Source organism: Rhodotorula toruloides, assembly GCF_000320785.1.
Source record: "Rhodotorula toruloides NP11 unplaced genomic scaffold Scaffold39, whole genome shotgun sequence".
NCBI lineage: Eukaryota > Fungi > Basidiomycota > Microbotryomycetes > Sporidiobolales > Sporidiobolaceae > Rhodotorula > Rhodotorula toruloides.
The window spans coordinates 84,797-106,574 of NW_015622999.1; the positions used below are offsets into that span (position 1 = coordinate 84,797).

The 21,778-nt window shown below is 62.5% G+C and overlaps 9 protein-coding genes across 9 annotated transcripts; 5 read left to right on the forward strand and 4 right to left on the reverse strand.

Moving 5' to 3' along the window:
• Positions 1 to 2: 2 nt before the first annotated feature.
• RHTO_05969 (Chromo domain containing protein) lies at positions 3 to 1,146 on the reverse strand (the record flags this gene model as incomplete). Its single annotated transcript, XM_016419630.1, has 6 exons — positions 3 to 77; positions 140 to 286; positions 354 to 705; positions 769 to 848; positions 937 to 971; positions 1,104 to 1,146. The coding sequence occupies 6 exons, from the start codon at positions 1,144 to 1,146 to the stop codon at positions 3 to 5; spliced, it is 732 nt and encodes a 243-aa protein (XP_016269557.1).
• A 403-nt stretch (positions 1,147 to 1,549) lies between these two features.
• RHTO_05970 (acyl-CoA dehydrogenase) lies at positions 1,550 to 3,752 on the forward strand (the record flags this gene model as incomplete). The annotated part of the gene is made up of 10 exons (XM_016419631.1): positions 1,550 to 1,588; positions 1,666 to 1,715; positions 1,774 to 2,204; positions 2,268 to 2,478; positions 2,535 to 2,669; positions 2,740 to 2,963; positions 3,033 to 3,234; positions 3,300 to 3,482; positions 3,592 to 3,620; positions 3,694 to 3,752. The coding sequence occupies 10 exons, from the start codon at positions 1,550 to 1,552 to the stop codon at positions 3,750 to 3,752; spliced, it is 1,563 nt and encodes a 520-aa protein (XP_016269558.1).
• A 223-nt stretch (positions 3,753 to 3,975) lies between these two features.
• RHTO_05971 (Cystinosin/ERS1p repeat protein) lies at positions 3,976 to 5,260 on the reverse strand (the record flags this gene model as incomplete). The annotated part of the gene is made up of 6 exons (XM_016419632.1): positions 3,976 to 4,494; positions 4,554 to 4,640; positions 4,701 to 4,851; positions 4,925 to 4,960; positions 5,028 to 5,119; positions 5,177 to 5,260. The coding sequence occupies 6 exons, from the start codon at positions 5,258 to 5,260 to the stop codon at positions 3,976 to 3,978; spliced, it is 969 nt and encodes a 322-aa protein (XP_016269559.1).
• A 565-nt stretch (positions 5,261 to 5,825) lies between these two features.
• On the forward strand, positions 5,826 to 9,251 carry RHTO_05972 (actin patch protein; the record flags this gene model as incomplete). Its single annotated transcript, XM_016419633.1, has 5 exons — positions 5,826 to 6,431; positions 6,490 to 7,884; positions 7,946 to 8,268; positions 8,328 to 9,136; positions 9,205 to 9,251. 5 exons carry the CDS (start codon positions 5,826 to 5,828, stop codon positions 9,249 to 9,251), a joined length of 3,180 nt encoding a protein of 1,059 aa, XP_016269560.1.
• Positions 9,252 to 9,451: 200 nt separating this feature from the next.
• On the reverse strand, positions 9,452 to 10,191 carry RHTO_05973 (translocation protein SEC72; the record flags this gene model as incomplete). Its single annotated transcript, XM_016419634.1, has 2 exons — positions 9,452 to 9,535; positions 9,610 to 10,191. 2 exons carry the CDS (start codon positions 10,189 to 10,191, stop codon positions 9,452 to 9,454), a joined length of 666 nt encoding a protein of 221 aa, XP_016269561.1.
• A 1,778-nt stretch (positions 10,192 to 11,969) lies between these two features.
• On the forward strand, positions 11,970 to 14,237 carry RHTO_05974 (GABA permease; the record flags this gene model as incomplete). The annotated part of the gene is made up of 9 exons (XM_016419635.1): positions 11,970 to 12,151; positions 12,224 to 12,280; positions 12,349 to 12,417; positions 12,476 to 12,746; positions 12,807 to 12,833; positions 12,890 to 13,074; positions 13,136 to 13,608; positions 13,680 to 13,937; positions 14,014 to 14,237. The coding sequence occupies 9 exons, from the start codon at positions 11,970 to 11,972 to the stop codon at positions 14,235 to 14,237; spliced, it is 1,746 nt and encodes a 581-aa protein (XP_016269562.1).
• Positions 14,238 to 14,520: 283 nt separating this feature from the next.
• RHTO_05975 (uncharacterized protein) lies at positions 14,521 to 14,938 on the forward strand (the record flags this gene model as incomplete). The annotated part of the gene is made up of 3 exons (XM_016419636.1): positions 14,521 to 14,568; positions 14,633 to 14,798; positions 14,865 to 14,938. The coding sequence occupies 3 exons, from the start codon at positions 14,521 to 14,523 to the stop codon at positions 14,936 to 14,938; spliced, it is 288 nt and encodes a 95-aa protein (XP_016269563.1).
• A 348-nt stretch (positions 14,939 to 15,286) lies between these two features.
• Positions 15,287 to 16,246, reverse strand: RHTO_05976 (golgi SNAP receptor complex member 2; the record flags this gene model as incomplete). The annotated part of the gene is made up of 3 exons (XM_016419637.1): positions 15,287 to 15,447; positions 15,517 to 15,880; positions 15,944 to 16,246. The coding sequence occupies 3 exons, from the start codon at positions 16,244 to 16,246 to the stop codon at positions 15,287 to 15,289; spliced, it is 828 nt and encodes a 275-aa protein (XP_016269564.1).
• A 668-nt stretch (positions 16,247 to 16,914) lies between these two features.
• On the forward strand, positions 16,915 to 21,531 carry RHTO_05977 (ARF guanyl-nucleotide exchange factor; the record flags this gene model as incomplete). The annotated part of the gene is made up of 6 exons (XM_016419638.1): positions 16,915 to 18,728; positions 18,784 to 20,091; positions 20,147 to 20,612; positions 20,670 to 20,955; positions 20,995 to 21,332; positions 21,415 to 21,531. The coding sequence occupies 6 exons, from the start codon at positions 16,915 to 16,917 to the stop codon at positions 21,529 to 21,531; spliced, it is 4,329 nt and encodes a 1,442-aa protein (XP_016269565.1).
• Positions 21,532 to 21,778: the final 247 nt, after the last annotated feature.

Below are 21,778 nucleotides of genomic sequence, written 5' to 3' on the forward strand. Positions count from 1 at the left end.
GGTCAATTCTCTGCTTCTTCCTCTGCGCCGGCCTGCGCCTCCTCCTCGTCCTTCCTCGCGCGGAACTTGAGGTGTTCCTGCTCGCCCGCCAAGCTGTATCAGTCAACCGTCAAAAAGAAGCGGGATGATGCGGACGCACCTCGTAGAACGTGATGATCTTCTGCGGGCACTTGGTCCGCAGGATCTCGCCGGGGATCCAGCTCGCGGTCCCGTCCTCCCAGACGACGTTCCACCTGACGCTGCCGTCTTCGTCCCTCTCGACCGTCTCGATCGTGACGTCCTCCTTCTGCGACGTATGGGCGAAGCAAGTCAGGAAAGGGAGGTGGAGAGAGGAGAGAGGGGACGGGACGCACCTCCCACGACTCCTTGGAGAAGATTTCGACCGAGTCGTACTCGACAAGCTCGCGGTCGGGGTCGACTTCTCCAAACCCAATCGGCTCGTCCTCTCCCTCCTCCTCCTCCTCGGGCTGCTCCTCCTTCGCCTTCTTGACCTTCTTCTTGGCAGCGCCCCCATTCACACTCTTCTTGCTCTTCTTCTCCTTCTTGACCTTCTTCACAGCAGCCTCCTCGTCGTTGTCCTCCTCGTCCTCTTGCTCCTCCTCTTTCCTCTTACGCTTCCCACCACCCGACCCAAGTCCCTTAGGCCGATCACCCTGCTTACTCTCAGGCAAGCTGTCCCAATACGCCTCGATCTTGTCCGGGGCGCTGCGTGCACAACCAACCAAGCAAGGTCAGCGGCGAGGGAAGGAAGGGATGGATGGGACGAACTGGAAGTTGGCGGCTGGCTCCCAGGTGTTGTCTTCCTCGTCGTATCCCACCCACGAGACGTAGTAAGTCATCGTCTTTCCCTGCACGGCGCAACGGACCCAAGCAAAGAGACGCGATGAGCGGGGACAAGTTCAGGGTCGGCGAGGAGAGCAGCAGGGAGAGACGCACCTTGCGCTTGTGGTCGAGAATCTCGTTGACCTCGTCTGTGTGAGCGGAAAGAGCCCGTCAGTCTCGTGCGAGGGCGTGTTTGTCCCCGCTCTCGAGGGCGTCAAGAAACGCGTCTCCCTCGCCCGCTCGACGACCCCGGGCACGCGTTTGAGGAGCGTGGTACGCACACTCTTCTTCCTCCTCGACCTTCTTGGACTTGCTGCGTGCCATCGTTGCGGTGTGAGTTGGAGGTGGTGTTGTGAGAGGGCGAGGCGAGCGAGACGCGGTGATGAAGTCGAAGGTGAGCGGTGACAACTTGCTCGGGGCGGGCTGGGAGTAAGTATAGGTGGCGTGCGAAGCGATTACAGGAATTGTCAGGCGTGCACTCGATGCACTGTGAGGGTTCTACAGGGGATCGTCCGTGGACATCCGGCGGATTACCCGGGAGGAGTAGCTCTTTAACTAATGTGCAATAGTAATACAAAGCCTTACTAGTCGAATACAAAGTCGAGCTTACCGGGCGGCCCGGGTTGTTGCGCCGTGCCGATTGGGTTCTCCGCAGAGTCCTCTTTCTCCGTCGCGCTCTCCTCGCCCGCTCGCTCCTTCGCTGGACTAGCCGACACGCACAGGCGACATGGCAGCACGCACTTTCTCACTCGAGCAGGTCAGCGAGGTGCGCACACCCGCCGTCTCGCACTTCGCACCCACCCCCGCTCACTCGTGTCCGGCCCATCTCTCGCTCGCTCACAGCACAACAAGGAGGGCGACTTGTGGATCGTCGTCAACGGAGACGTGTACGAGTGCGTGCCGACCCTTTTCGAACGAGAAAACCCGCGAGCTGACACCGTTTCTCCTCAGCCTGAGCCGCTTCACCGACATCCACCCTGGCGGTGCGGGCGTCCTCCTCGCCTCCGACATCGCCGGCAAGGACGCCTCCGAAGCCTTCTTCAGCCTGCACCGCTCCTCGGTCCTCGCAAAGTACCAGCGCCTCATCATCGGCAAACTCGACTCGTCCGCCTCCGCCTCGTCGACCAAATACGTCCTCCCGCTCGACGGCGAACTCAGTCCCGTCCCCTACGCCGAACCCTCCTGGCTCGTACCGAGTTACAAGTCCCCTTACTTCAAGGACTCGCACCGCAGGCTGCAGAAGGCCATGCGCAAGTTCTTCGACGAGAACGTCAAGGCCGAGGCGCGCGAGTTTGAGCTGAGCGGCGAGAGGCCGACGCAGAAACTCGTCGAATTGATGGGTACCGACGAGTGGAACATCCACGCGATGCGCATGGGGCCGGGTGCGTTCGGAAATTCTCGTTGGCGAGCGAGTGAAGGGGACTGACTGAACCACCGACACGCAGGACGCCACCTGCACGGCAAGACGTTACCGGGGCCCGTCAAGGGCGAAGACTTCGACTACTTCCACGAGCTCGTCTGCGTTCAAGAGATGTGCCGCGTCGGCGCGCCAGGCTACATGGCAGGTCTTCAGGCAGGAATGGTCATTGGTCTCCCTCCTATCCTCAACTTTGCCCCCGAACCGCTCCGCCAACGAATCCTCCCCGACATCCTCGCGTGCGTCCCCCTTCCTCCCTCCCGCCTCTCCCAAGCTGACGATCTGGATGGGACAGCGGCAAGAAGTTCATCTCGCTCGCCATCTCTGAGCCGCATGCGGGTTCGGACGTGCAGGGTATCACGACTTCTGCGACGTTGAGCGAGGACGGCAAGTACTGGATCGTCAGCGGGATGAAGAAGTGGATCACCAAGTGCGTCCTCCTCCTCCTCTTCTCTCCACCCTCTTGTCGAACGACGTCCTGACGCTCGCCCGTCTCGCAGCGGCCACTTCTCCGACTACTTCATGACCGCCGTCCGCACCGGCCCGAAATCGCTTACGATGATGCTCATCGAGCGCGATGCCGACACGGTCGACACGCGCAAGATCAAGACTTCCTACTCGCCTTCGGCTGGCACGGCGTATGTCTTTTTCGAGAAGACCAAGGTGCCGGTGGAGAATGTGCTTGGAGGCGAGGGGAATGGGCTGAAGGTCATCCTTTCGAACTGTGCGTCTCGCTCGTCTTTCCCTCTTCCTCAAGTGCCGTGGGCTGACGTCGGGGCCGTCACACTCGCAGTCAACCACGAGCGCTGGGTCATCAACTGCCGCATCGCACGCTACTCCCGCCTCGTCTTCGAAGAAACCTGGAAGTGGGCCCACCTGCGCAAGTCGCAAGGAAAGCGCCTCATCGACAACGCCGTCGTCCGACAGAAGTTTGGTCAGATGATTGCGAGGATCGATTCGGGTCAGGCTTGGTTGGAGCATTTGACGTACCAGATGTGCGTTTTCGCGTCTCGAGGAGGAGGGGACTTCGCAACTTCGAGCTGACGTCTGAGGCGTGCAGGACCAAGATGACCTACGCCGAACAGTCCGCCCAACTCGCCGGCCCGATGGCGCTGAACAAATACTACCTCGCGCGGTGCGGGCAAGAAATTTCCGACATGGCGGTACAGATTTGGGGAGGCAGGGGCATCACGCAGGGTGGGATGGGCGCGCTGATTGAGCAGTATCAGCGCACGTACAAGTTGTGCGTCGACTTTCGTCGTTTTGACGATGGAGCGGCGAGGAGGGACTTGCTTGTCGCCTCAGGACTCACTGTTCCCGTCACTGACCATCTTTGTGTCTCTTCTTACCAGCGACAACGTCCTTGGCGGTGCTGACGAAGGTACGCTTGCGCTGTCGCACCTTCTGCTCAAAGACGACAGAGTTGACCCGGCCCTTCCTTCTCACGCACGCAGTCCTGGCCGACCTCGGTGTTCGTCAAGCCTCGAAGCGCATGCCCAAGGCTGTGCTCTAGGCGTTTCTTGAGGACGGAGACGAAGCGCGTTGACTTGAAGAAGCAGAGGAGACGAGGGGAACAGCGGGACTTGGGAGTGACTCTTTGGGCTGTTCGATCGTATCTATTGCTGTGCACTGCAGTATCCGTGCTCACGACGCGCTCGTCTCCTAGGACAGCCTCTGCCTTACGAGCGAGAACGCGTAACTCGAGGAATAAGATATCTTGCGAGGTCCCACCAAATCTACGCCCGCCCGTCTACCGCCTCATGCTGCTGATGGTGATGATGCAAATGCGGATGCGGAATATGCTCCTGCTCGCCCAACCACCCAAACCCAGCCTCGCGCTGTATCCGCTCCTCCTCACTCATCGTCCTCACGACCTTCTCGCCCGCCGCTCCTTCCTCCGCCGACGTAGATGCCAGCGTCGCGCCTGTATCCGTCCGTTGACCCATTCCCACTTGCTTCTTTTCCTCCGAGCCAGACACCTCGCCCTCACCAGCCGCCAGTGTCCCCTCCTCCAACTTCCTCCTCTCCTCCTCCTCCCTCTTCCTCCTCCAATACCCCGGATTCAGTACCGCCGCCAACACGAAGATCCCAATTTCCAACCCCACAACGCCCGAGTATGAGACGCAGGCGAGGGTGTCGAATGGAGGGGGCGTCCAGACGAGTGAGAGGAAGGAGAAGACTCCCCCTAGGAGGTCGACGAGGAGGAAGACGAGGGAGATGCCGATTACGGCGCGGTATTTGTAGACTTCCCAGTACTGCGCGTATGAGAGATGGGTGAGTGGGGAGGCGGGAGAAGGGGAGGGAGGCGACGGACCTGGGGAAGGAGGCCAGCAACGATGAACACGGCGGCAATGATGCCCAGCGCTTGGTTCATCTTGTTGTTACCGCGGTCTTGTAGGGCCTGCGTGTCGAGCGGGTCAGATCAGAGGCGGAGAGTCGGGGAGGACAAGCTCTTGCGCACCTTAGTCCCAAAGATCAATGCCGCCTCGATTCCGGCCGCCAGAGCGCAGACAAAGGTGGCAATGCTGACAGCCTTCCAGGTCTTCCACTTGCTGTCGTAGACGAGGCATTGCGCCCAGGCGATCGCGGAGAAGAGACAGAAGGCTTGGGGTCTGCGCGACGTTTGGGTCAAGATGCCGGGTCTGAGACTCAGTATGGCGAGAATCGAGGGACAGGGGAACGCACTGTACGACCAGGGGAACGGAGAGGCCGGAGGTGTAGCTACGCGAGACGAAGGCGGCGAAGGTCAGCTCGGAAGCTCACAGGACCTGCTGCAAGCGCGACTAACCAGTACGCTCCGAGCCAGATGCCCGAAACGAACCAAATCAACATCATTCCCGTCGACAACCCCGCCGTGTCCTTCTTCCGCCAGGACTTCCACTGCGAGGCGAAAGAACTCGTTAGCCTGGACCGACGGCAAGAGCGGAAGGGACGTACGATTTGCGGGACGAGCTGGATCGACCAGCATACTGCTCCCAGTGTCCCAAAGACGTTCTCCAGCGCCGTGTTCGGTGCGACCATCTCGTCTGAGCCGCCCGCGAGTCGCGATCGTGAGCACAGTCGGCGGAGGTGCAGGTGTCAGTCGGGCGCGAGCTGGCTGTCTGGGTGGACGCAAAAAGTCTGTGCTGGTTGACTGTAGCGGTAGCAAGAAGTGGCAGAGCAAGAGAGAGAGCGTGAGGACCGCGAGGAAGAGAGCCGTCGCGGCAACTGGCGGCTGGTGGAGGCCGCCTCCGGGTCGCGTCGCAGCCGATGGCTCGCAAGCGTCGTCGTACGTCTCTGACATGATCACAGGCCATCCTGCAGCCTTTGCCACCCCTCCCGCACGAAGCTGTCGTGATTCGGCTCCGTCACAATGATGAGAATCGGCGAACGAGGAGGAGTGCGGCCACAAAGCCGCAGGGGCGGCATCGTCCTGCTAGACCGGCTCGAATAGCATCTCCAGCGAGGTCTACGAGCTCATTGAGCCGGAAGAAGCGGTGCGGTGAGGAGGAGAAGGGCACTGCGTCAACCGGGTCCTCCTCACCTCGACCCGCTCGCTTGACTCCGCGCTGTTGCTCGACTGGCCCGTCTAACAGTGCGGCGACTGATGCCGCAGCCTCCTCCACCGCTACCGCCGCGCCGCCCTCCTCCCGCCGCGCGCCCCGACTCCCTCCCCACCTCGCACTTCGCCTCGACCTCGTCGTCGTCCTCCTCCTCGTCCATGTTCCGCGCACGCGCACTCGCAAAAGTCAACAAACTCGCATCGCAGACGAGCGAGTTCGTCTCACCCAGGCTCGAGTCGGCGAAGGAGTCGGCTGCTGGGAAACTCGCCAATTTGAAAGACGCGTACTACGCGCAGCAGCAGCAGGCGAACGGTGCGGGTGCTGGAGGGCACACAGAGTCGAATTGGGCGACGCAGGAGAGGGTCGTCGCCCCGCCGAAGAGGGCGCTCAGGACGAGGCAGGTCCAGGGAGAGTTTGCGGAGCCTTCACTTGCGTCGGGCGGGATGAGGTCGCGAGGGATGACACCGCCGGGTAGTCCGACAGAGAGCAGGACGGGCAAGTGGGCGGCGGGTATTGGCAGCTACTTTAGCACGAACGCAGCGCCTGTTGCGACCGCTTCGAGCAGCGCGACGGGGACGCCGTCAAAGGGCAAGGGCAAGGCGCTCTTGACGGACGACATTGACGAAGAACGGATCGTGTGCTTTCCAGGAGTGCGTGGCGCTTTCCTCGAAGAGCGACCAGATACGCTAACGCTCGCCCCGTTCGCAGTGGGCAACGCTCCAACCCGCTCCTCACGACGTCGCTGAACCCGCTCTCGTCCTCGACGTCCTCGTACACGGCTACGCATACCGACAACGTCCCCTCTCCCAAGCCTCGCGCTCCCAACGCATCTTCTACGCCCTCGCCAAATCCTTCGCCGCCCTGCCCAAGATCCCGCCCAACCTCGCTCCGTCAGTCGCGCCAGATGTCGCCCTCGGGTCGGTTGCGAGTATCGACAGCAGCATGCGAGACGTCGCGATCGACGACCCGAGCGTCATGGACAAGTTGCTCGAGGTAGGTGGGCGGAGTGACGATCGGGATGCGAAGGACGAGCTGGCGGGCGCGGCAGTCGAGGCTGTCGAGGGGAAAGAGTTGACGGACGAGCCGAGCGAGATGTCGGCTGAGGAAAAGATGCGCAGTCCAACCGCTGCCAGCTTTGCGCAGGATGCGGCGCATCCTATACCGCCTCATGACCCTCCCCATCCCGCGCACGCCTCGACTGCTCCTCCGACGGCATCGCGCTCGCCTGAGGATGAGAAAATCCTCCCGACACCCGCCAAGCTGAACCGTCGCCCTCACGTCCGCATCGAGATACCGCCATCGAAGTTGGGCGGGCCGGCCAAAGCCATCTCGGCTCTGCGCTCGCCATCTGTACCGAGCTCGCCTTCCTCTGCGACGCACCCGCCACCGAAGTCTCCCGGCCTGCGAAGCGCGACCTTCGGTTTCGTCGGCAAGAAGGACCGCGACTCGAAGCACTCGCGCGCTTCGTCCGCCACCTCGTCCGTCGCCTCTTCGCGCGCCTCCTCCCGTGCCTCTTCGCGTGCCAACTCGCCTACCCGCGCCTCTGCCTCTTCCGCTCTTCCGCCCGAAGCCTGGCCTCAACCCTTCACCCTCCCTTCTTCACCCGCCGACCTCCCCCGCCTACACACGAACCTCCACACCCGTCTCCTCCCCTTCTTCGGCCAGAAGCTCGCCGCTCGAAAAGTCCGTATCTCGATCTACCCCGCGCTCAAAGGCGGACAACTTTGGGACGGAGCGCTCGCTACGAAAGTCGTGGCGACTGTCGCCCCCGGTGGAGGATTCAGGACCCGCATGAGTGTCGGTGGGAAAGAGCTGAAGAAGTGGTTGGAGATTGTTGGGTCTGCGCCGCATCCGGGTGGAGAGGGCGGGATGGACCAGCTCAAGGTCAGGGTCGTGGCGGAGTTGCTCGAGCCTGATGGAGGCGTCTCGACGGCGGATTCGTGGTCGAATGCGGGGGCGGCGGCGAGTGTGGGCGGAGGGGGAGGGTATGCGCAGGCGAAACCGACGGCTGAGGACGAGGTCGAGCTGGGTGTGGCGATCCAGGGCGACGGCGGCGCGGGAAGCGGTGTCAGGGTTGTCAGCGACGTCGACGATACGATAAAGGTGCGCTCGCGGTCTCGCTTCCTTGGCCGAGACGTGCTGACCTTGCGAGACCGGTCGACAGTGGACGGAAGTGCTCAAGGGCACCAAGACGATCTTCCGGAACGTCTTCGTCCGCGAGCTGTACGAGATCCGCGTGCCCGGCATGGCGTCGTGGTACCAACAGATGCAGACCCTCGGCTGCCACTTCCACTACGTCAGCAACTCGCCCTGGGAGCTCTGGCCGGTCGTCAGGTCGTTTCTCGTCATGGCGGGCTTCCCAGGCGGGAGTTGCACACTCAAGGAGTATGGAGGTGCGAGTAGCGCGCTGGCCAAGTTGTGGGAGGAACCGGGCCAGAGGAAACGAGCGAACGTCGAGGCCATCCTCAAGGAGTTCCCAGAATCGCAGTGCGTTCGTGTCTTCTTCCACGTGAAGCGTCAAGGGGCCTCACACGGTTACTGCGCAGGTTCCTCCTCATCGGCGACTCGGGCGAGCAAGACCTCGAGCTGTACCGCTCGCTCGCCTCGCAGTACCCGCAGAACGTCCTCGCCATCTTCATCCGCGATGTCACCACCCCTTTCACTCCTCAGCGCTCTGAGCCAGCCGTCTCCTACGCGACCTACAAATCAGCCCGACGAGCAGACTCGCTCGCAACGCCCGTCGCTGATCCCGCTGCTTCGACCGAGACTCCCTCGACGCCGCTCGCTCCGCCCAAACTCCGCTGGCGCCACTCGCAGTCCGCGTCAGACCTCGCCAGTCTCGTCGACGAGGAGAAGGCGCGGTTCTCGGCTGAACACGGAGCGGACGACCGCCCGTTCAGCGAGATGCCTGATTTGCCGGGCCAGTGGGATGGGTCGCACGAGCGGCCTGTTCCGGTGAGAAGGACGAGCGGGAGTGAAGTTACGCTCAAGACGAGCGGGCGCGAGCCGAGCACGCCGACTCGGCCGGGGATGGGCGGTCGAACACGGTCTTCGCCATTCAACGTCTTCCGTTCGCCCACCTCATCTCGCGCCTCCTCGCCCACCCGCGGCTCGGCTCTCTCCTCTGCCCCCTCCACACCGCGCTCCGAACCCGCCGACCCGCTCGCCCTCACAGACGACCCCTTCTCCGACGCACTCTCACCCAACAACCCTCTCCGTCCCTCTCCGCCACCGACAAGACCCGAACAAGGAACCCCTGCGGCGGTCGAGGCGTTCTACAAGCGTGTTGCGGACGCCGAGAGGTTGTTGCCGAAGGAAGTCAAGTTGAGGTTGTTCCGGCACGGGGCTGAGTGTAGTGAGTTTGCGTTTTCGTCTCTCTCTCGTGTTGAAGGGAGGGGTACTGATTGTGTTGTGTGCTTGCAGCGGAGGAAGCGATCAAGATTATCAAGGAGGCGAAGAAGCGACGATAGATGCGCGCGTGTTCTCCCTAGACTTCCCTCTCGCCTTGAAAGAAACGTACATAGGCTGCTCGTAGATAGGAATGTTGTTCTCTGTGCACTCACCGTTGACTGTTTCTCGTTCAGTGACCGTCAAGCGAGAGAAGGTACTCGTTACAACAAGGCGAAGGACGGCGGATGCGAAAAGTGTCTACAACTGCGTGGAGAGGCGGCTAGGCAGTCTTCTCGTCCGTCTTGCGAGAGGCTTGTCGTTGTCGCAGCTGCTCCTCGAGTTCCTTGACGGCTTGATGCAGGTCCTGCGAGGCGAGCGAGCGAGCGAGCAAGGGTTAGTTTCGCTCGTTCGTCGAGAAGGAAAGGCATACGGGCGCACCTCTGCGGTCGGATCAAACTGCAAACCAAGGAGGTACGCCTCCCTCGCCTCCTCGAGCCTGCCCATCGCCGCAAGCGCTTTTCCCTTCCTGAAGTGCCCCTTGATCCACGGCCTCTTGAGCTGAATGACCGCCTCGGCATCCACGAGCGCATTCACGTTCTCCCCCGCACCGAGGTACGCCGCGCTCCTGTTACACAACGCGAGGCTCAACTCGTCCCTCGCGTACACGCTCGCCTCGAAAACCGGCCTGCTAGCCGCCATCTCTGCCGAGATAGTGTAGAGCTTGACTGCGTTCCCCCAGTCTCCGGCTTTGAAAGCTGCGTTCCCTGCTTCTTTCGCTTTCGCGATCTCGACGCTGCGTTTGTTCGGAACGGGCTGGGGCGGAGGGGGGAAGACGACCGCGGGATTGGTGGCTGTTAGGAGGACGCGGGCGAGTTCGTTGAGCGGTTGGAGGTCCGCAGGAGTGAAGGACGAAGGAGCGGAGGGCCCGAGGTTGATGGGCGAGGCGCAGAGGGGGGTCGTGTCGAGCGTGAGGGGGACGAGGGTGATGGCCGAGTCGGGCACGGACGGGGCGGTCTGCATCGTGGTCGCAGTCTTTCGTGCGTGTGAGCCTGATCCGAACAGCCTCGAGCGAGTTTGAGCAAAGGTGAGCGGACGGTCAGGAGGAGAGAGGCGTCGAGGAGGAGTTGCAGCGTGTCGCTCACTCACCACTCGTATGGGCTTGTTTCGACCGCGCAGGATGCTTACTGTCGCTCTAGAGTCCTGCTCGAACGCGTCCGGCTTCGCGCCATGCCGTTGCGCTCTGGCTGTCCTCGCTCGTCCTCCTCGAAGGCGATGAAGCCACTCGAGCTTCAACGCTGCGCTCGGATGCTGCGCCTGTACTCTCACACACTCTCCAATGATGCTAAAATCGCCTGCTGCACCGCCAGACCCGCTCCGAACGAAGTGAGTCCCCCCTCGCACCCTCGTTCTTCGTCCTACCCTGACCCTCCCTCCTTTGCAGGCTCATCTCCACCTCTTGTCCTTCCCGCCGCTCGTTCTCACGACGCGAACGATGCCTCTCACCCGCTCTACAGCCTCTCGAAGCCCTAGCGCACCCGAAAAGTCGTTTCCGACCCTGCTCCGCTCGTCCAGTGAACCGCTTCCTCCCCTCTCGACCGCCTCATCCAGCTCTACCTGCTCGCCGCGCTCAAACTCCCGACCGGTCGAGCTTAAGAGGAGGAAGACTTTCGCTGCAAAGGGTGGGAAACGTCTCGCAGGAGGAGGAGGCGGAGCAGCGAAGGCGCAAGTGTCGCTCGTGGTCGTCTATGCGGTGTTTGCGACTTGCGGGACGGACGAGGCAGTGCGGCGTTACGACGGCGTCGAAGACGAGTCCGACACGCGCGCGACAACCGACTCGTCCTCGCCTCCCTCTTCTCCCAGCTTCGAGGCGCCCTCGCTCGTCCTCACCCCACCTTCCTCTCCCTCCCTCTCCCCTCGCGCTCCACCCTCCTCACTCGCCTTTCACTCGCTCCAACTCCCTCTCCTTCGCCCACCCTCGCTGACGGCGATAGGAATCGACCTAGCCCGCTGCCACCTGCGCGCTTGTACCTGTTCTCCGGACTACGATAGCGGCGAGACGACTAGTAGTGACGAGGAGCGAGACGAGCGTTAGCGAGGCGAGGAGGGGTGCTATCGAGAAGGCGGTTTTTTTCCTCTCGGATGGAGCAGGAGAAGCGAGAGTGAAGGAGGAGGCCCCGGAGAGATTGTACGCCCCGACTCCGCACGAGCAGCACGAATCCCCCACGAGATTGCACGCTCGCTCGTCCCACGATCCTTTGCCGTCGAGAAGCGAAGCGAAGCGTTGCGCTTGAACGGGATGGCGGAGGGACCTTCCGGGATCTGCTGAAACTCGCGTGTTCCGTTCTGCAACTCGCATTCTCGCAATGAGTCCACGGGCGGGAACATTCGGCGGCTGCAGACAGTAAGACTCGAGCTGGAGAAAGGGTCCCTCCTTCGTTCGCGAGCGAGGGAGCAGTCCTTATCTCGCCACTGGGGAAGTCCGGGTTGCGGCTGATCCCCCTCGTTGTGAGCTGGTGCTCCTCACATCTCACAGCGACCAGTCGAGCCCGTCCGCCGTCGAAGCGCGGCTCGCCAAAGAACAGCCGCCCATTCCAATCGAAGCTGCGCCCGGACATTTGGCACCACTCGTGTGAGCTAAAAATGATGCGGAGCCTCGGATTGGTCCCGTTGGAAAACGTTTTCTCGCGCCTGCAGCGGAGGCCGGGGCGCTCTGTCGATTTTCCTCTTCCCTCTCCGACAACACTCTCTGCCTTGTGCTAGTGGGGCTTATCGCTTAGACTGTACTGGACTCGCAGGATATGGCTACTCCCACGACGGCGCCCGCTCCTCAGCGCCACCTCGCCTCGAGGCCGACCAGCGTCCACTCTGCCTCGTCCATCCAGGCGTCCACTCCCATGAAGGGCGGCAGCACCACGACCGACGGAGAGAAGCACTACACGCACGAGACCATCAACCAGGTCACCAAGCACGAGCAGAACCAGTGCGTACTCGGAGAGCTTGTCCCAGTCCGTGCGAACTGATGGGCTGATATCATCCCTTTGAATACCCGCAGTGGACAGCTCAAGAACTTCTCCATGCTCTCCTTGATCGGGTTGGCGTACTGCGTCTTGTGAGTGCGGCGCAGAACGACGTCCTGTTTCCCGCGAACTGACTCCCTCTCGCTTCCTCGCTCGCAAGGAACTCGTGGACCGCCATGGCTTCGTCCTTGAGCATCGTTCTTCCCTCCGGCGGACCCGTCGCCATGCTGTGCGTCCCTCCGCCTCCTCCAACCGAACACCCGCTGACTTTCGCCTCGCGCTCGCAGCTGGGGTCTCTGCGTCTCCTTCATCGGCAACCTCGCGACCGCCGCCTCTCTCGCCGAAATCGTCCACGTATTCCCAACCTCCGGCGGTCCATACCACATGTCGCACATCCTCGCTCCCTTGTCCTGGGCTCCCCAAATCAGCTGGGTTACGGGCTGGTTGGCGTGCGCGGGTTGGGTTACGCTCACGGCTACGACGGGGAGTTTGGCGGCGGCGCTGTTGTTGGGGATGTATGGACTGTCGCATGAAGAGTTTGCGAGTCAGCCGTATCAGGTGCGCCGTCGAGCTTTCTTCTCCTCGAGGCGACTTGACTGACTTGCGCTCCTCTCGCAGACCTTTGTCATTTACACCGGCTTCATCGTGCGTGCACCTCCTTCACTCGCACCTCTCGCCAGCACTGACGCGCCCGTGCGCAGGTCATCGCGACATTCATCAACATCTACGGCTCGCGCCTCCTCCCTCTCATCAACTCGGCCGCCATCATCTGGTCCCTCGCCGGCGCAACCGTCATCCTCATCGTCTGCCTCGCGACTTCGGCCCCGAACTTCCAGTCGGCTTCGTACGTCTTCGGCACGCTCATCAACGAGACTGGGTTCCCCAAGTGCGTGTTTCCTCCGTCTCGAGTGCTTGATGGTTCAGGACTGATGGATCGGTGTGCGCAGCGGCATCGCCTTCATCCTCGGGTTACTCCAGTCCTCGTTCGGCCTGATCGGCATCGACGCCCTCTCGCACATGGTCGAAGAGATCCCCGAACCTCACAAGAACGTCCCGCGCGCCATGATCGCGGCAGTCTGCATCGGCGCCGGCTCGTCCTGGGTCCTCCTCCTCGCCCTCTTGTTCGTCATGCGCGACCCCGCAACCGCAATCACCTCGACCGCCGGATCGCTCCTGGCGACCATCTACCAAGCCACGGGAAACGTCGCCGGATCGATCTGCTTGCAGGTCTTCCCGCTCGTGTCGATGGAGTTTGCGGCGCAGGGGATCTTGTGCGCGGCGAGTCGTCAGGTCTTTGCGTTTGCGCGCGACGAGGGCTTGCCGTTCTCGGGCTTCTTTGGCAAAGCGGACCCGAAGACGGGCGTGCCTGTTCGCGCGGTCTTGTTCGTTGCGGCTTGGGTCGAGATCTTTGCGCTCATTTGTGCGTCGCTCTCGCTCTCCCTCCTTCCTCGCGCGGGCTGAGCTGACGACGGTACGGTACGGCGTGGACAGACTTTGGCTCCTCGGCCGCATTCAACGCCATCCTCTCCGTCTCGGTCGTACTCCTCAACATCTCCTACATAATCCCCATCCTCCTCCTCCTCACCCGAGGCCGCCACCTCCTCCGACCGGAATCCTTCCCGAGCCCAACTTGGACGCTCGGACCGATCCTCGGACCCGTCGCGAATGTCGTCGCCGTCGCATTCACGGCTATGACGACTGTGTTCTTCTTGTTCCCGCCCGAGGCGAAGCCGACTGGGTCGAGCATGAGTGCGTTCCGCGTCCCCTCTCCTTCCTCTTATGTACCGGCGGAAATTGACTTTGCCCCGCTCGTCTCGGCACGCAGACTACGCCGTCGCCGTAATGGGCATCGTCTTCATCCTCTCCCTCATCACCTGGCTCTTCCAAGGCCGCAAGACTTTCACGGGCCCGCGCGACCTCGGGGGGTTGCTTGAGTTGGCGAGGGCGGAGGTGAATGATGAGAGGGTGTTGAGTAGGCAGGGAACGAGGAGGAGGGAGAGTAGGAGTAGGGAGAGGACGCACGGTGAGGGAGAGAAGGTGGTTGCCTGAGGAGGGACGAGTTAGACTTCTGCGTTCGTCATCTCCTCCTCTCTCACGGTTTTGTCGGTCTCTCTCTCTCTGCGTATGGTCCATCTATTGCACGAATAGAAGTGTGTTTTGCTGTCTTCTACGATGCACACGAGAGAGAGAGAGGGGATTGACGTTGGCCTTCTCAATCTGACGGGCTCGACGACCAGAGGCACTGACCTCACTCGCTCGTCTGCCCTCTCTCGCTCTTCCTTCGTCTTTGTTACTCTCTCACACGCTCACAAACGACGCAAGTCCAATGACCATGCTCGCCCCAACTCTGCGCACCACACTCCTCTCGTCCCGCGCACTCGTCCGTCCCCGCTTCCTCCTCCCTCCCTCCCTCTCTCCCCACTAACGCCCCTCGCGTCGGACAGTCCCGCCGCACCTACGCTTCAGTAGGCGGCTCGACCTCCCAACCCATCGCAGACGGAGCGAAGGACCTCGGTGGAAAGGCGCAGGACAACTCGATGAAGATTGTGTTGGCCGCGGCACTGGCGGTGGGTGGAGGGGCGGTGTGGTGGAAGAGTGCGAAGACCGAGGGTACGTCTCTCGATTTACTTTGGAGAGGGAGAGGGAGGAGCTGACGCTGGGATTTGGGAGGGACAGATCCCCTCAAGCCGCCTATTACGCAAAAGGCTTCGTCAGACCAGCCGCAGTTGCAGAAGAAGACGCCCGCATGAAAGGAACGAGCGGGAAGACGGGACAAAGCCAAGGAGAAGCGAGAGATGGAGGGGGAGGCGGTTGTACATAACGAAGATCGCAACGCAAGGAGTTTGGCAGTACCGACGGCGACTGCGACGAGAGGTCGAGGGACTGCGAGACGGCATGTCAGACTTTGCGAACGGAAGTGGCGAGGTCGTAGGGACGCGTTGAATCCGGCGAGCGAGCGACAAGTAGGTTGCTCGACTCCTTCGTCGCTGCTTGCGTGGCCGGGCGAGTCTCTCTCGTATCCAGTCTACGTCGAGAGCACACGAACTAGCTCGTTACAGCACGCCCAACGCCCTCCTCACTCCACTCCACCTTCCCGCTCACCCAAAGTACTTCAAGATCATCCACATCCCCACCAGCGTCAACGCGCCTCCAATCACAAGAACATACCAATCCTCTTTTGTCCGGCGCTCAATGAAGGTGATTGTCGAGCGTGAGAGGCCGAGGGTGTTGGCTGCTGAGCGGAGGCGGCGTTGGGTGCCTTTGCCCCCCTCGCAACTCCGCGTGAATACCCGTCAAGAGAGATGGAGAAAGTGAAGGGGAGACGCACCCTTCAAGACGTCCCTCTGACTAGCCAAGTTGCCCAACACAGCCTGCCCTTGCGCCAAATACCCGTCCAACGCCGCGCCCGTCTGTCCCAAGAAATCGTGTTCCCTCAGCGCATGGTTCGTCCGTGCGTCGTAGGGAGAGTTAGGATAGGGCGAGTTGGGTTGGAAGCCGGAGGAGGAGGACGAGGGCGTGCCGATTTGGATTGAGACGTCTGAGGGAGGAGGGGCGGAGAGGGAGGTGGAGGGCCCGGCGCGCGAGTAGGAGGTAGAGGAGGTGTGGCGGGAGGTGGCGTAGGGTTGGGAGAGGGAGGGAGAGGCGGATGAGGAGGAGGCGGCGAAGAGTTCGGATCGGTCCGTGGATGCTTTCTGCGGGCGCCGGGAGGCGATCAGCGAGGGTTCCGTCGGAAGGAGGGTAAACGCCGCACGCACCAACTCGTTCCCTCTCTGCTTGACCCGCTCATACTCCTTCCTCAACTCGGCATACTCCTCCCTAAACCGCGCAACCCGACTCAACGCCTTCTCCTTCTTGGCCTCTACAATCTCTCTCCTTGCCATCGCTTCATAGTCATCGACTGTTCGATCGAGCGCCGCGAGCGAGGCGTTGATCTGGCCGTTGAGGGAGGCGGCGGATGCGGGAGGAGCGGAGGGGGACGAGTAGAGGGAGGAGAGTTGGGCGATGTCGGTTGAGAGGGACGAGGACTGGCGTAGGGCCAGCGTGTAGAGTGAGTTCATCCTGGCTCGGGTGCTGGCGAGCGAGAAGCGAACAGAGTTGTTTGACGAGGGAAGTGGGGGAGAAGTCGACGACGAGGGCACGAGCGGGCGTAGGCGTTGGACGGGCGGGTAGAGCGAATCGCCAGCAGTCAATCTAGCCTCGTACGAGCGCAGTCTGAGCGGGTTTTGAGCGGAGGCAGACAAGTCCGTGAGAGAGGTTCGTCGCGAGGAGTTGGCGGCGACCACAGCTCTTCTGCTCGCTCTTCCGCCAGCCTTGGACGTGTTGCTGTGACTACGAGGGTTAAAGAACGTGTACAGCTCGGCTCTGTGCTCGAAACGGTCGAATCCGTTGTCGCCTCTTCCTCGGTCCAGCCATCCCCACGCACGGCACCCTCTCTCGACCTCGCACGCCTCGGGTGGACTGGCAGGTGGCGTACGAGCGACAAAGAGACCGAGTGACACGGATCGAGTAAGGTACGCGAGCTACAGAGCGTCGAGGTGAGCTTCGGTCTTCGTTGCTGAACGGACGCGAGGTCGAGGAAGGGTTCGGCAGCTGGGGAGCCGTCTGAGGCGCAGAGTGGACGAAGGCATCCTTTGCTGGAGTGCCACTGGCAGCCGCAGCCCGCACGAGCGAGGACTGACCCTTACCCCCTCTCCTCCTGCAGCATCGTCCGTCTCTCTCACGCAAGATGGATTCGACCGCGTCCTCTTCGACCGAAGCACCGCGTGCAGCAGCACTCGCAACCCTGCGCCGAGCCGCCTCGACCCGCACAGCCGGCAGCCCTTCCCCGTCCTCACCTTCCGCCTCTCCCTCCTCCTCTCCCCGTCCTCGTCTCGCTCCACCCAGCTCCTCCACACTCTCCCCCGCCCAATTCGTATCGCGCCGAAGATCCCGCTCGTTCGGCGCCTACACTCCGCCCGCAGACTTTCCCCCCTCCCTCCCATCAAGTCTCGAACGGACTGCCTCATTGCTGGCGCGCCAACTTGCGATGGCTAAATTGACGGGTACTGCGCCGCCGCCTCTACCGCCCAAGGACCTCTTTCCTTCGTTCGATGCGCTTGCGGCGCCGGGACAGGGAGCAGGGGCGGGTGTGATGCCGACTCTTGAGGAACTGCAACAACGCGCGAGGGCGAAACTTCTCGCGGCGCAACAAGCTGGTGCGGGACTCGTACGGAATAACACCGTCACCTCGTCTTCGGCTCCTCTCGCGTCGGGCGAAGCAGACGGGTCGGCATTGAAGCGCAACAATACCGTTACTGGCGTTGGCGCAGGAAGCGCGGAGGGACTGCTCGACGCTCCCATCGACAGGGACAAGATTCGTGTGAACCTGATGCGCAAGTTGTCGGCCCGGCGACTGGAAGGCCCTTCGCGTGCGAGGGCGGCAGAAGGGCTAGATGTGGTCGGGAGGATTGGGCGAGCGAGGCCGAGGAGCGGGAGTTGGAGTGCTGGGGGGTCGAACGGAGGATTGGGTGCGATCGAGATGGCGGTTGAGCCGGAAGAGGCGAGGGGAGGACTTGCGCCGCCACTTGCATACGGTGGACCATTCCTCGGTGCGGTGGCTCGCGAGCACCAAGAGCGACATCGCCTCGATCCGCTCGACACGCAGGAAGTCGTGCGCGACTCGCAACTCACTCCGCTCGACCGGACGCCTCGGCTCGACAATCCGACTGGCCAGACGCCCGAACGGACGCCTCAAGCGTCCTACCTCAACTCGTGGCAATCTCAGCCTTCACACGACGAAGCAGACCTCGCCACTCCCTCCGCACAGCACTCCTCGACTCTCCAGCCCGCCTCGTACCCAACGTACCGCTCCACCCCCTCCTCCTCAACCGACTCAGCCACCTCCGCCTCCTCAACCGACTCTTCCGCCCTCCGTGCCGCACGCGCCGCCACGTCCCGCCCCGCCTTCCTCCCCTCATTCGGCATCGCAGCCGTCGAAGGTCGAGGGATGGAGGCAGAAGAAGACGACGAGGCTGTCGCGGCTGCTGCGGCCCGCAAACGAGGATCGAGCGCTTCGAGTAGTGTTGCGGCGCAGGGTGGGTGGGGGAGGTGGAGAGGAAGTGATGCGACGACTGCGCTGCCGTCGCTCGGTGCGACAGACCCGAATCGGCGACCCAGCGTGTTGGCAACCGGCATCGGACTCGGCGTAGGCGGGCTGTCGTCTCCCACGTCACCGGGCTCGTCGACCGCTGCGCTGAGGAAGGGCAGCACGGCGTCGTCGAGTCGGATGCGGATGACCAGCAGCACAGGCTCGGACGATTCACGCGCCGCAACGAGGACCCGACCGCCCTCGTCTGGGTCCGCAACGAGCTCGAGACCTGAACGAGTTGAGGAGGAGGACCGCGCTGAGAGCGAGGCGGAGGAGGAGAAGGCAAGGGGTTTCCCGCCGCCTGTCTTGGGGTACCAGTTCCCGAGCCCGGTTGCGAGCCCGAGGGAGTCGCAGGTTGCGCCGGCGGAGCAGGCGTCGAGTGAGGTGAAGGGACCGGCGGAGAGTCCTCAGCAGTGCGTTCAACCTTTCGCTGCTCACTCGCATGACCAGGCTAATCCAGCCGCGCAGACTCTTCCGACACCTCGCCTCGACAAGCAAAGCACCCTCCGCTGCTACGCCGACCATCGCAGTGCCTTCGCCATCTCTCAGCGCTCGAAAGGGCAACGGATTGCAGTTCTCGCTCGCCAACTACCAGCCTTTCTCGCCGAACAACCACCTCACCGCCTCGCCCCTCTTGCCCGATCCGATCTCGCCTACTTCCGTCATTCCAGACCCGATGGCTGCGCTTACCTTCCCGTCTTCGTCGCCGCCCAAGCCTGGTCCGACCAAGTCGCCGCATGTCAACGGTACCGCGACATCGCCACGGACACACCTCGACCCGCCTGCGACAAGCCAGGGGATGAGCAAGTCGCCCTCGACCGACTCGAACATGTCCTTCCACTCGGCTGGTGCGAGCAGCTATCACTCGCCCGTCATGATGCGGCGGGACTTGTCGAACTCGTCTCTCGCCCACGACCCGTTCCCGACTCAGCCGCGCGTTCCTCGCCTCCCAGCCGACCAGCTTCCCTCGAATCGCATCCTCGCCCAACTCGACTCGATACTCGGTGACGAAGCGCTCGCCTCGACGGACCCAAGCCCGCTGGACTCGCCGCCTCGCAAGCTCTCGCTCCAAGCCTCAGTCTTGCAGGTCGTCAATGCCAACACTGTCAAGGATCGGCACCTCTTCCTCTTCAACGACATGCTTGTCATCGCCAAGCCGCTCATCCAGCACGATGCGGACACGGGCGACCCGGTCCTCCCGTCGCTCGACAGCCACTTCCTCACGAAGAGCGTCGTCGAGTGCAAGCGGCTCAAGATTGCTGCGGCGGAGGAACCCGTCGACGAGGGATCCTCTTCGTCGAGCAAGAAGCGGCATCCCCTCTTGCTCGCGTTCGTCGACCGCTTCGCCAACGATCCGGCTCGCGCGATCGCCTCGCTGGTACAGAAAGGCGGCCTCGCAAACGACGGTCCGACCATCGCCAACCTGCTCTTCCGCAACACCGACCTCAACCGGAACCAACTAGGCGTCTACCTTGCCAACCCGAACCACCGTTCCGTACTTCGTGCCTACACCGAGCGGTTCCGCTTCGCCGGCGTGCGGATCGACGATGCGATTCGGCTGTTCCTCATGAGCGTGCGGCTGCCGTACGACGTCAAGGCCGCCGAGTACGTGCTCGGCGTCGTCGCCTCGATTTGGGCGGAAGCGAACCCGGCGAGCGGCTTCGACCCGGCCGTCACACTCAGCCTCGTCATGGCGCTCTTACGGCTCAGCGATGCGCTGCACGGTACGGATGGACCAGACGGGCGCTTCTTCAACGCTCCCAAGCCGCAAGTTCCGTACGTTGCCGTCCGTTCTCTCGAGTGTCAAGGAGCTGACTCTCTACCTCAACAGTCCCAATGTCGACCAGTTCATCGAAGCGTTCCGCGAAGCCGACCCGCGGTCAGTCGTGTCGGAAGACTTGCTCAGCCGCGTCTACACCTCGGTCCGGCGCGAGCGTATCGAGCACGCCTCGGACAACTCGATCTTCAGCATGACGCCCGATATTGAGGCAATTATTGAGCCTGCCAAGCTGCCGACCCAGCTCATCTACCGCGTCCCGTCCGAGACGTTCACGATTACCATCCCCCAGCCAGACCCGAGGTTCACGATCAAGCTTCACGGCAATGACTTGCAGTTCGACCCGCCCGTCTTGTCGTTCGCCCGGAGCAATAAGCAGTCGTTCCGTGTTACCGGGACGGCGCTTGGCGTAAGGGTCATGGTCCTGATCAAGCGTGGCGCGAACGCTCCGAGGTACCAGGGCTTGCCGCTCAACAAGGCCTTCTCCATCGAGCGCGCCTTCATGCAGCATATCTTCCAGGTGCATTCGTCTTTACGCTTCCCGCTGAAGCAAGGCTGACCAGGCACTGCACCCCAGCTGTCCTTCACCAACCACCTCGACGTCAAGCGCAAGTACATGTTCTCGTGCACGTCGACCGAGGAGCGCGCGCAGTGGATCCGCGTCCTCCGCGACCGCATCGCCGCGACTGCCGGCGTTCCCTCACCGCCTCATGACACCGCCGCAACCGCCGCACAGACAGTCGCCGTACAAGTTCTCCGCGACTCGCTCCTCCCGCCCGACGAGCCGGTTCCACTCCCTCCTGCCGCTCCTTCGCCGCGCCCGAACCTCGCAGCCCCGCGGCTCGGTCCGCCCGGCACACCCGGTACGTCTCGCGGACGAGTCGGGACGCCCACCCGTCCAGGCAGCCAACTCGCGCGGTCCAACTCGGTCAGCAAGCTCTACGCCGTGCAATACCGGCAGGAGAACGAAAGCTCGCCTGCTTCGTCGTTGCCGGGCTATGGGGGAGGCTCGTTCTCCGGCTCGACAGGGGAGAGGCAGCGCGTTGGATCGCTTACGCCTGCTGCGGCTGCAGCTGCCGCGGCGGCGAAGATGCAGGCTGCTGCGCAGTTGAAGGACGAGGTGGCGGAGGCCAAGGCGCAGCATGGGTCGTTCGTCAAGACGGGTCACGAGCTCGTCACGACCACCGAGCAGAACAGCTTGCTTCCCGTCGTCCTGGCTTTCTTGAACGCCGGTCTCGAGGTGCGTTCGGGCGTTCCTCGCCGTGCAGTATTCTCACCGTATCGTGCGATGAGGAGCTGATACATCCGAACGCTCTCCGCAGGCCGCCCCTCACCCGCTCTCCCTCCAAGGCTCCGCCTTCCAACTCCCTCCCCTCCCCGCCACCTCCTCATCCTCCGACTACCCTGCTCACCCCTTCCCCTCCCTCTATGCGCCCTAGCCCCGCCTTGTTCTGTTGTCCTCTCGCATTCTCGCATACCCTTCCGGAAGTGTTTCAAGTCGTGCGCCTTTCATACCCTGCGATACCCTCCTTTCTTCTCCTGCTCGTTTTCTTTGGCGGTCGTCTCTGCTCGCACGTGCCGGCGACGCAGTTCTTGCATTCGAAGCCTTCCCTTCGTCCCGCCTCCTTTTCTCTCGTTTCTTCTCCTCTTCGCCGTTCGGAAGGACAAAGAAAGCAAAGTGTCTAT